Source organism: Balaenoptera ricei, chromosome 5, assembly GCF_028023285.1.
Source record: "Balaenoptera ricei isolate mBalRic1 chromosome 5, mBalRic1.hap2, whole genome shotgun sequence".
Taxonomy (NCBI): Eukaryota; Metazoa; Chordata; class Mammalia; order Artiodactyla; family Balaenopteridae; genus Balaenoptera; species Balaenoptera ricei.
In genome coordinates, this window is record NC_082643.1 from 30,204,905 (window position 1) to 30,220,312 (window position 15,408).

General features: G+C 37.1%; 1 protein-coding gene across 1 annotated transcript in view; it reads right to left on the reverse strand.

Moving 5' to 3' along the window:
• TTC29 (tetratricopeptide repeat domain 29) overlaps positions 1-15,408 on the reverse strand; it is a 251,221-nt gene that overhangs the window by 104,782 nt on the left and 131,031 nt on the right. The window contains exon 8 of the mRNA XM_059923939.1: positions 7,657-7,780. Coding sequence (XP_059779922.1) covers positions 7,657-7,780 — 124 coding nt within the window. The remainder of the gene's footprint in view (positions 1-7,656; positions 7,781-15,408) is intronic.

A 15,408-nucleotide genomic window follows, 5' to 3' on the forward strand; every position in this document is an offset into this window, starting at 1 on the left:
GAAAGACTGGAGGGGCACAAAGAAAGAGGGACAACAAATCAGGGGAGACCAGAGGGAGAGGAGAGGACAACCGAGAGGGAGAGAGCGGTTCTAGAAAGACAGGGGCAGGAGAGAAGAGAGCAAGGGGGGCGAGGGAAGAGGAGAGAAGAAAGAGGGTGACAGTCAAGACAAAAGGGGGTTACTGATTGTGAGTGAGAGGGGAGTGGAGGGAGGAGACCAATGAGCCAGGGTGAGCAAGAGAGAGGGGTGTAAAAAGAGATGAGATGCCCTGTTTGAAAGCATGCTTCCCATAGCAGGAACTGAAGATAGTAATTTTATTCATTCAAATTAATTTCAAGCTCTTATTTCCTTAAAAAAAAAAAAAGCCTAAATAGGGACAATCATCGACAGGAAGACATTGGAACTCACCAAAAAAAGATACCCCACATCCAAAGACAAAGGAGAAGCAACAATGAGATGGTAGGAGGGGCACAATCACAGTAAAATCAAATCCCATAACTGCTGGGTGGGTGACTCACAGACTGGCGAACACTTATACCACAGAAGTCCACCCACTGGAGTGAAGGTTCTGAGCCCCACGTCAGGCTTCCCAACCTGGGGGTCTGGCAATGGGAGGAGAAATTCCTAGAGAATCAGATTTTGAAGTCTAGTGGGATTTGATTGCAGGACTTCAACAGGACTGGGGGAAACAGAAACTCCACTCTTGGAGGGCACACACAAAATAGTTTGTGCATCGGGACCCAGGGGAAGGAGCAGTGACCCCAGGGGAGACTGAACCAGACCTACCTGCTAGTGTTGGAGGGTCTCCTGCAGAGGCGGGGCATGGCTGTGGCTCACTGTGGGGACAAGGACACTGGCAGCAGAAGTTCTGGGAAGTACTCCTTGGCATGAGACCTCCCAGAGTCTGTCATTAGCCCCACCAAAGAGCCCAGGTAGGCTCCAGTGTTGGGTTGCCTCAGGCCAAACAACCAACCGGGAGGGAACCCAGTCCCACCCATCAACAGTCAAGTGGATTAAAGTTTTACTGAGCTCTGCCCACCAGAGCAACAGTCAGCTCTACCCACCACGAGTCATTCCCATCAGGAAACTTACACAAGCCTGTTAGATAGCTTCATCCACCAGAGGGCAGACAGCAGAAGCAAGAAGAACTACAATCCTGCAGCCTGTGGAACAAAAACCACATTCACAGAAAGATAGACAAGATGAAAAGGCAGAGGGCTATGTACCAGATGAAGGAACAAGATAAAACCCCAGAAAAACAACTAAATGAAATGGAGATAGGCAACCTTCCAGAAAAAGAATTCAGAATAATGATAGTGAAGATGATCCAGGACCTCGGAAAAATAATGGAGACAAAGATCAAGAAGATGCAAGAAATGTTTAACAAAGACCTAGAAGAATTAAAGAACAAACGAACAGAGATGAACAATAAAATAACTGAAATGAAAATTACACTAGAAAGAATCAATAGCAGAATAACTGAGGCAGAAAAACGGATAAGTTACCTGGAATACAGAATGGTGGAATTCACTGTTGCAGAACAGAATAAAGAAAAAAGAATGAAAAGAAATGAGAAAGCCTAAGAGACCTCTGGGACAACATTAAGCACAACAACATTCGCATTATAGGGGTCCCAGAAGGAGAAGAGAGAGAGAAAGGACCAGAGAATATATCTGAAGGGATTATAGTTGAACACTTCCCTAACATGGGTAAGGAAATAGCCACCCAAGTCCAGGAAGCGCAGAGAGTCCCATACAGTATAAGCCCAAGGAGAAACATGCCGAGACACATAGTAATCAAATTGGCAAAAATTAAAGAAAAATTATTGAAAGCAGCAAGTGAAAAATGACAAATAACATACGAGGGAACTCCCATAAGGTTAACAGCTGATTTCTCAGCAGAAACTACAAGCCAGAAGGGAGTGGCATGATATACTTAAAGTGATGAAAGGGAAGAACCTACAACCAAGATTACTCTACCTGGCAAGGATCTCATTCAGATTCGATGGAGAAATCAAAAGCTTTACAGACAAGCAAAAGCTAAGAGAATTCAGCACCACCAGACCAGCTTTACAACAAATGCTAAAGGAACTTCTCTAAGTGGGAAGCACAAGAAGAGGAAAGGACCTACGAAAACAAACCCAAAACAATTAAGAAAATGATAATAGGAACATACATATCAGTAATTACCTTAAACGTGAATGGAATAAATGCTCCAACCAAAAGACACAGGCTTGCTGAATGTATACAAAAACAAGACCCATATATATGCTGTCTACAAGAGACCCACTTCAGACCTAGGGACACATACAGAGTGAAAGTGAGGGGACGGAAAAAGATATTCCATGCAAATGGAAATCAAAAGAAAGCTGGAGTAGCAATACTCATATCAGACAAAATAGACTTTAAAATAAAGAATGTTACAAGAGACAAGGAAGGACACTACATAATGATCAAGGGATCAATCCAAGAAGAAGATATAACAATTATAAATATATTTGCATCCAACATAGGAGCACCTTACATAGGCAACTGCTAACAGCTATAAAAGAGGAAATCGACAGTAACACAATAATAGTGGGGGACTTTAACACCTCACTTAAACCAATGGACAGATCATCCAAGATGAAAATAAATAAGGAAACAGAAGCTTTAAATGACACAATAGACCAGAAAGATTTAATTGATATTTATAAGCCATTCCATCCAAAAACGGCGGATTACACTTTCTTTTCAAGTGCGCATGGAACATTCTCCAGGATAGATCACATCTTGGGTCACAAATCAAGCCTCAGTAAATTTAAGAAAATTGAAATCATATCAAGCATCTTTTCTGACCACAACGCTATGAGATTAGAAATGAATTACAGGGAAAAAAACGTAAAAAACACAAACACATGGAGGCTAAACAATACGTTACTAAATAACCAAGAGATCACTGAAGAAATCAAAGAGGAAATAAAAAAATAGCTAGAGACAAATGACAACAAAAACACGATGATCCAAAACCTATGGGATGCAGCAAAAGTAGTTCTAAGAGGGAAGTTTATAGCTGTACAAGCCTACCTAAAGAAACAAGAAAAATCTCAAGTAAACAATCTAACCTTACACCTGAAGGAACTAGAGAAAGAAGAACAAACAAAACCCAAAGTTAGCAGAAGGAAAGAAATCATAAAGATCAGAGTGGAAATAAATGAAATAGAAACAAAGAAAACAATAGCAAAGATCAATGAAACTAAAAGCTGGTTCTTTAAGAAGATAAGCAAAATTGATAAACCATTAGCCAGACTCATTAAGAAAAAGAAGGAGAGGACTCAAATCAATAAAATTAGAAATGAAAAAGGAGAAGTTACAACAGACATCGCAGAGATTACTACAAGCAACTCTATGCCAACAAAACGGACAACTTGGAAGAAATGGACAAATTCTTAGAAAGGTATAACCTTCCAAGGTTGAACCAGGAAGAAATAGAAAATACGAACTGACCAATCACAAGTAATGAAATTGAAACTGTAATTAAAAATCTTCCAACAAATAAAAGTCCAGGACCAGATGGCTTCACAGGTGAATTCTATCAAACATTTAGAGCAGAGCTAACACCCATCCTTCTCAAACTTTTCCAAAAAATTGCAGAGGAAGGAACACTCCCAAACTCATTCTATGAGGCCAACATCACCCTGATACCAAAACCAGACAAAGATACTAAAAAAAAAGAAAATTACAGACCAATATCACTGATTAATATAGATGCAAAAATCCTCAACAAAATATCAGCAAACAGAATCCAACAACACATTAAAAGGATCATACACCATGATCAAGTGAGATTTATCCCAGAGATGCAAGGATTCTTCAATATATGCAAATCGGGCTTCCCTGGTGGCGCAGTGGTTGAGAGTCTGCCTGCCGATGCAGGGGACACGGGTTCGAGCCCTGGTCTGGGAAGATCCCACATGCCACGGAACAACTGGGCCCATGAGCCACAACTACTGAGCCTGTGTGTCTGGAGCTTGTGCTCCACAGGGAGAGGCCGCGACAGTGAGAGGCCCGCACACCGCGAAGAAGAGTGGCCCCCGCTCACCACAACTGGAGAAAGCCCTTGCACAGAAATGAAGACTCAACACAGCCAAAAATAAATAACTAAATAAATTTATTAAAAAAAATATAAGCAAATCAATCAATGTGATACACCACATTAACAAATTGAAGAATAAAAACCATATGATCATCTCAATAGATGCAGAAAAAGGTTTTGACAAAATTCAACACCCATTTATGATAAAAACTCTCCAGAAAGTGGGCATAGAGGGAACCTACCTCAACATAATAAAGGTCATATATGACAAACCCACAGCAAACATCATTCTCAATGGTGAAAAACTGAAAGCATTTCCTCTAAGATCAGGAACAAGACAAGGATGTCCACTCTCACCACTATTATTCAACATAGTTTTGGAAGTTCTAGCTATGGCAATCAAAGAAAAAGAAATAAAAGGAATATAAACTGGAAAAGAACAAGTAAAACTGTCACTGTTTGCAGATGACGTGATAATATACATAGAGAATCCTAAAGATGCCACCAGAAAACTACTAGAGTTAATCAATGAATTTGGTAAAGTTGCAAGATACAAAATTAATGCACAGAAATATCTTGCATTGATATACACTAATGATGAAAAATCTGAAAGAGAAATTATGGAAACATTTCCATTTACCATTGCAACAAAAAGAATAAAATACCTAGGAATAAACCTACCTAGGGAGACAAAAGACCTGCATGCAGAAAACTGTAAGACACTGATGAAAGAAATTAAAGATGATACCAACAGATGGAGAGATATACCATGTTCTTGGATTGGAAGAATCAATATTGTGAAAATGACTATACTACCCAAAGCAATCTACAGATTCAATGCAATTCCTATCAAATTACCAATGGCATTTTTTATGGAACTAGAACAAAAAAATCTTAAAATATGTATGGAGACACAAAAGACCCCGAATAGCCAAAGCAGTCTTGAGGGAAAAAAACGGAGCTGGAGGAATCAGCCTCCCTGACTTCAGACTATACTACAAAGCACAGTAATCAAGACAATATAGTACTGGCACAAAAACAGAAACATAGATCAATGGAACAAGATAGAAAGCCCAGAGATAAACCCATGCACCCATGTTCAACTAATCTATGACAAAGGAGGCAAGGATATACAATGGAGAAAAGAGAGTGTCTTCAATAAGCAGTGCTGGGAAAACTGGACAGCTACATGTAAAAGAATGAAATTATAACACTCCCTAACACCATACACAAAAATAAACTCAAAATGGATTCGAGACCTAAATGTAAGACCGGACACTATAAAACTCTTAGAGGAAAACATAGGAAGAACACTCTTTGACGTAAATCACAGCAAGATCTTTTTTGATCCACCTCCTACAGTAATGGAAATAAAAACAAAAATAAACAAATGGGGCCTAATGAAACTTAAAAGCTTTTGCACAGCAAAGGAAACCATAAACAAGACGAAAAGACAATCCTCAGAATGGGAGAAAATATTTGCACACGCATCAACAGAAAAAGGATTAATCTCCAAAATATATAAACAGCTCATGCAGCTCAATATCAAAAAAACAAACAACCCAATCCAAAAATGGGCAGAAGACCTAAATAGACATTTCTCCAAAGAAGACATACAGATGGCCAAGAAGCACATGAAAAGCTGCTCAACATCACTAATTATTAGAGAAATGCAAATCAAAACTACAATGAGGTATCACGTCACACCAGTTAGAATGGGCATCATCAGAAAATCTACAAACAACAAATGCTGGAGAGGGTGTGGAGAAAAGGGAACCTTCTTGCACTATTGGTGGGAATGTCAATTGATACAGCCACTATGGAGAACAGTATGGAGGTTCCTTGAAAAACTAAAAACAGAATTACCATATGAGCCAGCAATTCCACTACTGGGCATATACCCAGAGAAAACCATAATTCAAAAAGACACATGCACCCCAGTGTTCATTGCAGCAGTATTTACAATAGCCAGGTCATGGAAGCAACCTAAATGCCCATTGACAGACGAATGGATAAAGAAGGTGTGGTACATATATACAATGGAATATTACTCAGCCATAAAAAGGAATGAAATTGAGTCATTTGTTGAGACGTAGATGGATCTAGAGACTGTCATACAGAGTGAAGTAAGTCAGAAATAGAAAAACAAATATCGTATATTAATGCATGTATGTGGAACCTAGAAAAATGGTACAGATGAACCGGTTTGCAGGGCAGAAGTTGAGACAGAGATGTAGAGAACAAACGTATGGACACCAAGAGGGGAAAGCTGCTGGGGGGTGGGGATGGTGGTGTGCTGAATTGGGCGATTGGGCTTGACATGTATACACTGATGTGTATAAAATTGATGACTAATAAGAAAGAACCTGCTGTATAAAAAATAAATAAAATAAAATTCAAAAATTCAAAAAAAATGCCTAAATAATTCTGAAATAATCAAAATCAATTATATGGCAAATAAAGGACTATAGTGGTTCAGGGTATGAGTTTGAATACCACTGCCCCCTGGAAGCTTGGAGACCTGGCATAGGTTACTCAAACCCTCTGAGCCTCGGGAAAAGGGGAATTGTGTGATATCACATAAGGGTATGGATATTAAGAATGGCTGTACCACTTTATATAGATGGCACTTGATTCCCCTGCCAGGTACTGTTCTAAGTGCCTTCCATATATTAAGTCAACATTCACAGCAACCTTATGAGGTGAGAAAATTGAAGTCCTTAGAAGGTAAGTATCTTGTCTCAGGTCACAGATCTTGTTAGGGAGAAAACTGGGCTTTTAATCCAGTATGGTCTCAGAGTTAGTACTTTTCATTATTATATACATTGTCTCTCAAAAAGATTCAGACAAGGTGTATCAACACAGTGTGAGAATGTCACTACCCTCAAAAATGATAGATCCTACTCATGATCAAAACTGCAATTATAACTGGAGAAACAAGCCTTTTTCATACTGCTTCTAAAGGAGAATCTGCGTAATAAAAGATAAAGTCAGGAGAAAATAAACCAGAAGTCCATTATGATGAATGCATTTCACGAGTAATAGCCCCTGAATGAGATACTTTTATTTTAGACTTTTTCCTCTTCTTTCCCTCTTCTTTCACATAGCCAACCTATTGCTAGATTTCCATATTTCCTTCAGAATTACTCTTGGGATTGTCCATTCTTCACCTGAGGGACCTAACGGAGGCATCGCAGCTGGATTAATAAAACAAGAATTTGGAGCAAGAGAGGTGAATGTTAGTGCCAGCAGATAAGAGCCAACTGTTATAACAAAGTTTCTTTGAATTGACATATTTTAATTGCTCTTCAAATCCCAAATCACTTGACTCTGCGTTGGCTGTGAAGATAGGAATCAGCTTTAGCAGATTGTGGTGACTGGACTAAGATGGCGGTCAGGTCCTGGAAGAGGAAGAAGTAAGAGGCATTTCTCTTCCCAGTCACTGCCTTGTGCATTGACTAAGTCCTGCAGTCCTGGAGCCATTCTGTACAACATGCTATGAGAAGGTGAGGATCAAATAAAAACAGAAGTTTAAAATTCTGCAAATTTCTCCCGTATAAGCAAGAAACACATTATACTCACTTTTTCGTTGTAGATGTCTCCAAGCATTGTACTTGCTCTCACAAAATCTAGGCTTTGAAAATTGTTTCTTGCAATTTTCACAACTTTTTTCAAGTATTTGACTGCTTCTGCCATCTGTCCTTGGCTAGAAAAAATAAAATAAGACACTATTGGAGTGTCATCTCATTTAATATCACAGTAAAGAGAATATTTTTTTGTGTCTTTGCTTTAGAAAGTGTAAGACAGTTATCAGGATAATGAAATGTAAAGTGTATATTTTAAAAATATGCAGCTCGTCTTTGATGGAGTATACAGTGAGTTAGAACTTAAGCCTTTAAACTCTTATGCATCGCTGGTAGGATTGTAAAATAGTGCAGCTGCTTGGAAAAACAACTTGTCAGTTCTTCAAAAAGTATAATATACAGTTACCATATGACCCAAGAATTCCACTCCTACGCATATACCCAAGAGAAATGAAAATACATGTCCACACAAACACTTGGACATGAATGTTCATATCAATGCTATAATAATAGCTAAGAAGTGGAAACAATCCAAATGTCTATCAATTGACTGGATAAGCAAAATGTGCTGTATTCGTATGGTGGAACATTATTCAGCCACAAAAAGGAATGCAGTAGTTATACATACTCGACATGGATAAACCTTGAAAATATGCGAAGTGAAAGACGCCAGTTACACAAAATACCCCACATATTGCATGAGTCCATCTACATGAAATGTCCAGAACAGGCAAATCTATAGAAACAGGAAGTAGGTTAGTAATTACCAGAGGCCATGCGGGTGCGAGTGGGGGAATTGGGAGTGGCTGCTAATGGGTGTGGGTTTCTTTTAGAAGTGAAGAAAATTACCTGAAATTAAATAGTGGCGATGGCTGCACAACTCTGTGAACCTACTAAGAACTACTGAATTGTAGACTTTAAAAGGAGAAATGTATGGTATATGGATTATATCTCAGTAAAGCTGTTATTTAAAAAAAAAAAATAAAACCTCTAAAAAGGTTGAAAATTTCCACATTCCTTCGCAAATGAAACCAGTTCTTTGAGGGGAGTCATATGCGATTCATATAATACGTTCTGGAGGTATTAGAACAAATATGATGAAAATAGAGGATTCTGAAATCTCCTAACCAGGATTCAAGGAAGGAAGGATAAAGCCTGAAGATGGAAGGAGCCTGGCTCCTGGCACAAGAATCTGGCAAACGGCAAGAATTTACATAACAAGAAATAAGACTTTATTGTTATACGTCACTGAGATTTTGGCGACTGTTAGCACAGCTCAGATAACCCAGAATGACTAAAACAAGTTTGGCTATTTTTTTTTCTTTCATAAAGAATAGAGGGGTCAGATCATTATACTGTACATCATTATACTGTAAAATTAGTGCTGTATGTCAATAACATCTCAATAAAACTGGAAGAAAAAATAATAAAGTACTTGTATCTAGAATATTGAACAAACAAACAAATAAATAACACGTGGGGAGCATCGGCCAAAAAAAATAAAAGAGAGGCACATCATTTTAAAGATTTCAATGAATTATATTCAGAAACTTCTATTATTTGAATTCTGCTCTCATTTTACAAATCTGAGTCCCAAATACTCATTAGTTCCTCATGATCTGAATGCTACCCCAAAGATATACAAATCTTAGTTTCATAGGAGTAAGAGCTAAACAGTAAAATAAGAAGTGGAAAGAGTCTAAAAATTTCTCTAAAGGAGCTAATTATTTGAAAGCCAGTCTAAAGAGATGGGCTCTTTTCTTCTAGGAGCCAGTTGTAGTGATGTTCTATGTGAAGAACACTTGGGGGGCTACAACATTAAGAACCAAGGTGAAAAATCCTTGAGCAACCAAAGAGACAAACAGTAATTTTTGAAAACAGCTCCATCCAAGGTATCTTAAGCTGTGACTGCCTTTTGCAGAGGTAGTTGAAGCCAAAGTCCTGCTCAAGGGACATTTGACTGCTGGTTCAAAGACTGCTGATTCAGAGCCACAAGGAATTAAAACGTTACGGACAAAGCAAGAAGTGATTTCAAAATAATGGCTCCAAATTAAGCATGCTGAAGAAGTTCAATATCTGTTGAATGTCTGGCTTTTTTTTTTTTTTTTTGGTCAATCCCTAAAAAAGAATGGTAGATCTAAGATGATATGCAATTCCATTATCAAATAATGTCAGAACTGTTGAAATTGTTTTATTAAAGTGACAAAATCCAGAATTTAGAGATTTTTAAAATAACAAAAACCCCTGTAATTGTGTTCTTCAATGGAGCATAATAAAGGAAAAACTCTTACTCCTGAACGTGTCTGAATCCCTAGAACTACCTCTCTTTGCTTTCATAGGTCAACAGTTCCCAGTGAGCATCTGTGCCACGACCCTTAATAGATCACAAGATGAAATTCTGAAAGGAAGAGGTTGTTTAACAATTGAGCTGATTCTTGCATGGGCATTTCTTTATGTTTATAGGGCAAGGATTTATTCATAGGAGCTCCAGATAGGATGGTGTCAAATATGGCATATGGAGAAGCTTTGCTACAAATTTTTAAATTATTGCAACTATAGAAAAATCTAGCAACTCTAATACATACTTCACTGATTCTAAAACACCTACTTTCCCATATTTTAACATTTCTGAAATCGGGATCCCTTAGAACAGGCGGCATCTTATAATCTCTGTCAGACAGGAAGCAGTCAAGTCATAGCTGTTGCTGGATTTGTCCATGTTTCTGGTTATGACTTGCAATGCCTTGATCTTTCTGTCAACAACTATTAAAGGATAATTTCAGAAAGAAATATGAGGATGGGTTGTTTTCTAAAAACCTTTCACTGAAATTCTGGAAGATAAGAGAGTACTAGCTTCAAGATTGGTAGACTGAGTGTCCATGACTTGGAAGAAATACTGGAGGGGGTACTGGGGCACCATTTTAAGAAAGGCTACACAGCACCAACGTTCTTGATGACACAAAAGATAATATGGATGAGGAAAAAAAGATAGTGACAATTCTGAGTTTAAAAGTGATTCAGAAGAATTGGACTTTGAATGCAAAGATGTTTGAGGAGTATAATAACCTTACTTTGTTTATATTTTCTTTTTACATGAATTCTCAAGAGTCGTAAAAAATACCTATGTGTGAGTCTAAAATAGCTCTTTTATTAAGTATAAGATCAAAATTCTAAGCAGTAGGAAACTATTACATCACAGTTTAGTTTGAATATTTTTCTTCCTTGGATATGCAGGGTGTGTAGTCCAATAAAAAAAAGATTCGGTGAAATCTGAAAATAAAGCTACTTGTTCAGTATAGTGGATTAGGTTAGTTCATTGGTTAATAAATTTTTGATTAAAATTTTCTAGGAAGTTTAAAATTCACATTCAATTTATATGTGTATACATGATATGACTAGGACATATGAGATTGAACAACTCTAAAACTGGTCTAATTACTTTATAGTTCTAATAAATTTCTATCTGTACTGACTCAATTTAATTTTATGCAAAAATTAACTTACCTAATTTTTTGTTTGTGTTTATGTCATATGTGTATAGCCATAAAGCAATCAAATATTCAACACTGTTCCATTTGTATGCTGGGCATCAAAATATTAACAGTTCTAACCTTACACATTTATTTGTGAAATGGCCCTCATTTTCCTGGTTGCAGTTAAAATAGCAAATTTAACATTCACACAAATCTCTGAGCAACTAGAACTCACTACAGAATCATTTTTTCCAAGAATATCTATAATCAATAATCAATGAGCATTACCATATGCAATAAATAGTTGGAAAAGCACTAAGAAGTAAGATAAAAGGTAATATTTGGTTTTTAGTGGTAAGAACTTGAGATTTGTCACACCAGAAATGGTCAGTATATGGAATAAATAAGTTCATGCAAAAACATTTTCATACATTTAGAATTTTCATAAAATAATCCCAAGAATGGGGTGCATATGTTAGCATCACTATTGGGAAAATTAAATTTGTTTGGCTGTTTTACGAATTCAAATAAAATGAGTTGGGAAATTATGCTTATAACCAAGGAAGAGTTATCTAAGATTAGAACTCATATTTAACTTGGAAAAAATGTCAAACTGCCGTGAAACACTGGCTGAAATGAAATATTTTGTCTAAGTGCTATTATTCTATAAACTGTATGGGAATAAACACAGCAGCTCTGAGGAAAAACTGCATATCATTAGTCCACAGTCTTTGATCTATACTAAGCACTTAATAAAATTAGTCTTTAAATGTCAAAAAAAGAGGAGTGAATTGTATGGTTATTTAAAAGGATAAAACCTTTAAAAAGTTTCTATCCGCAGAGCTGGGTCTCTGGCAAGGACAGAGAAAGGGCATGGGCAGCCCTGTGACGAAGCGACCGTGGAACAAACGTGCCGTGACAAAGGCACATGCGTGACGCTGGGACTGATTCACAGACAGGAAGGCTGTTCCAACAGCGAGAGGCCAGGGGCAGCTTCCTGCAGGAGCTGGGGAGGAGAGCAGCGGCCATGGGGGGGTCTCCTTGGAGATGTGATGCTTCTGCCCTCTCCAGGGGACTGGAATGTTCCACCTGACTGTTCCACAAAGGAATGGAAGTGAAAACAGGCAGCAGGTCCCTTTTGCCTATTAAACTAACATTAAAATGTATTTAGCGGAAATACCTAGTGCTGACAACAGTGTAAAGAAATTGGCATTCTTGTATATCTCTGGAAGCATCTGGTAAACCAGCAAATGGGAATAATAATAATAAATAATAATAATAATGAATTGGAAAGTATCAGTTAACACACCTGAGGAGCTATTATAAATTTTTCTTTCATTGGGCTCTGCAATCAGACATGTGGAAATCTGTCCTAATGGGTGTTGTTTTAAATAGAAGGGGAATGATGTTCACCACTGCATTCGTCTGCAAACAAGTGGAATCAAAATAGATGTCAAAGAATGGTTATGTAAATTGATTCTAACAACGCAGTGGTTAGTGGCCTTTAAAATATTTTTTTTCTGAAGAAATTCAGCCACCTGCAAATAAAAATCTTAAGATATGTTAGGTTAAAAATCATGACTCAAATTTTACTAAGTATGTTTGCAAATATCTAATAAATAATAAACACTGGGGAAAAATACTGGAAGGAATTACAACAAAATAACAGTGCTGTCATTAAGATGAAAAAAAAAAAGTTTATGAAAGCTGAATGGTAGTTTGTTCTTGCAAGTGTCCCTCAGTGGTGAAATCTCAGGTATCACTAAAATCACCTATACAAGTGGCAAAATGCTTAGAAAGACATACAGGTTCTAGCAGAGTTCTTGGCATGTATTAGGGCTTCATATATTTCTGAATAAAGAAACAGTCGAAAATTTGAGAAGGGAAACACTTATGTAGTACACATAAAAGTTAAGCTTCCAGGTAAGTCATTGGAGAACCTGTCATTGGATATTTGGAGACCATCACTGTAAACTCCTGTCTCCTGGATATCTCAGTAACATCAAGAACATCTTTTTATTTTGGGAACATCTTTGAGAGACTATCAAACACCCTAGAATGTTCTCATGACTGGGGAATATGGTTCCTGCCCCTAGGCAGTTTCACTGTTTGGAGAGATTAATTTATACATTCATATGCGGGATTAACTGTGATAAGTACTATGAACTGTCTGTAGTGCTTTGAATCCTGGAGCACATCCATTTGAATATCTTTGCAAGAGCAGGTCTAGTGTTTGTGGGGTAAATTTGGTCTTAAAAGGGAGCCAAAAGGATATGGAGCCAAATCTAGTGAATACAATGGGGATCTCAAAGCATCAATAGAAATTTGAAAAATTGTAATATGCATTGTGGGAGATATCTCTGAACTGCATAAAAGGTTTAGTGTGCTTATAGAGTCACAGGCTCTTTGCTACACTCCATCTTTCTTCCTCTTCCACCCTTACCCAGGTCTTCAGCACAGGTTGGGGGTCACTACTGTTAACCATCCATCTTTCTCCAAATGTTTCTCCCTGTCTAGTGCCTGGCACTCCCAGACAGTCTCTTATTCTCTCATTTTTCCTATATCTCTCATTTTCTCAGTATCTTACTGACACTGAGGTCTCTGCTTACCCGAAGTTGGCTGTTTCCAGGGTTCTGTCCAAGGCCTTTCTCTCCCCTCCATTAAATGCTTCTACGGGCAATTTCATATACTGCTACGGTATGTCCTAATTCCTATATGCACATGCCTGGCACATCTACATTTCTAGCCCTGATTTCCCCCTGTACTTCACATCCATATTTCCAATTGTCCAGACATACAAGGCATGCAAAGGAAGACAGTTCCCTCCAAGTGATGTCATCTAATGATGAGAATGATGGCATTTTGGGAATTAATCATCAGGAAACCCTTTCATAGTATAGCGGTATAAAGTGTTCACAAGTAATTTAATGTATTTTGTTCTAAAAATGGGATTACCCAGAGAGATTATTTTCTATGTTTTCTAAATGTGTCTCTAGATCCTTTTGGCTGTTTTCAAAGATCAAGCCCACCTCTCAATCAGTGATGTGTGGCTATAGGAGCTATTCAAAAGGATATGCGACAGCTCAGAAAGTATTTCAAAAGAGTTTGATTTTAAACAGGTAGTGGCAGGATTAGAGGTATAAACTTGCATAACCTCCCAAGATTTGATGAGAACAACATTCATTTTCATAGATAAGCTGTGGTATGCTTGTGAAAATAAATTAAATTGCTTTAAAATCACTATGTGTGCTATGGTGGATATTAGAAAGATCTAAGCTTGAATCCCAGTTTGGCCTCTTAGATGAATAACTTTGATGACATCTGCACTCTTTCTCAGCTTGTTTCCTCATTTTTTTTTTTGTTTCCTCATTTTAAAAATGGCCATAAGTTACTGTGAGATGAAAAACTACATATATGTATAACCTGGCACATAGGAACAATTCAATAAATTACAGCTAGTTATTATTATTACTTCTCAGTGAAATAAAAAGCTATCATATCCATAGCTCTCTACTTGGTATTATCTGCCACTAGCTGATAGAAAAGTCAATTTAGCTAAGCATTACTTTTTGAAAGTCTTCCATTATGCAATGAATTAAACACCATAATTTGAACACACACTCTGCAAGACAGGCACATAAAGCCTTGGTGTCTATTTTCTAGGGGGCACAGTCAAAGAACTAACACTTTTTGTTTATTTGAGTATCAGGTACTGCCAATGCATTCTTTTTTCCTTTCTTATTGGTAAAAGAATGCTCTACATATCAGAAATGGAATGGAATTTTATATACCCAAAGTTGTGAATACTGCTTTTTATGATTCTGTTCTCACCTTTTCATAACAACATTATGAATAATCTTCTTCCACACTTAGGCATAGTTCAATTCTCCAGAAAAATTATGAATTGTTTGAGGAATATTTCAAATGCAGACATGGAGTAAAATATCATGAGAGGTGCACTCATTAATTTAAAATTTGTTTGGTGGAACAACTAAAATGGTATTGAGAGAGCTCGAGAGTATAAAAAATTAGTAAATAAAATAGTTATTTTACTTAGAATTTTAAGCAAACTTGCGGATTTCTAGGACTAAATTTATCATATTAGTGTTAACTCTCAAAGATCTTTCTTGTACTGTAATATTCAAGAAAAAATTGATGAAATAAGAAAAAAGTAGAGACTTTGCATAGCATTTTAAAACTGTAGGGGAAGATTACTATTTTTATTCAGCTGAAGCTTATTTATGTTCATGTTTCTAAAAGCTGATCTATTTTTTTAA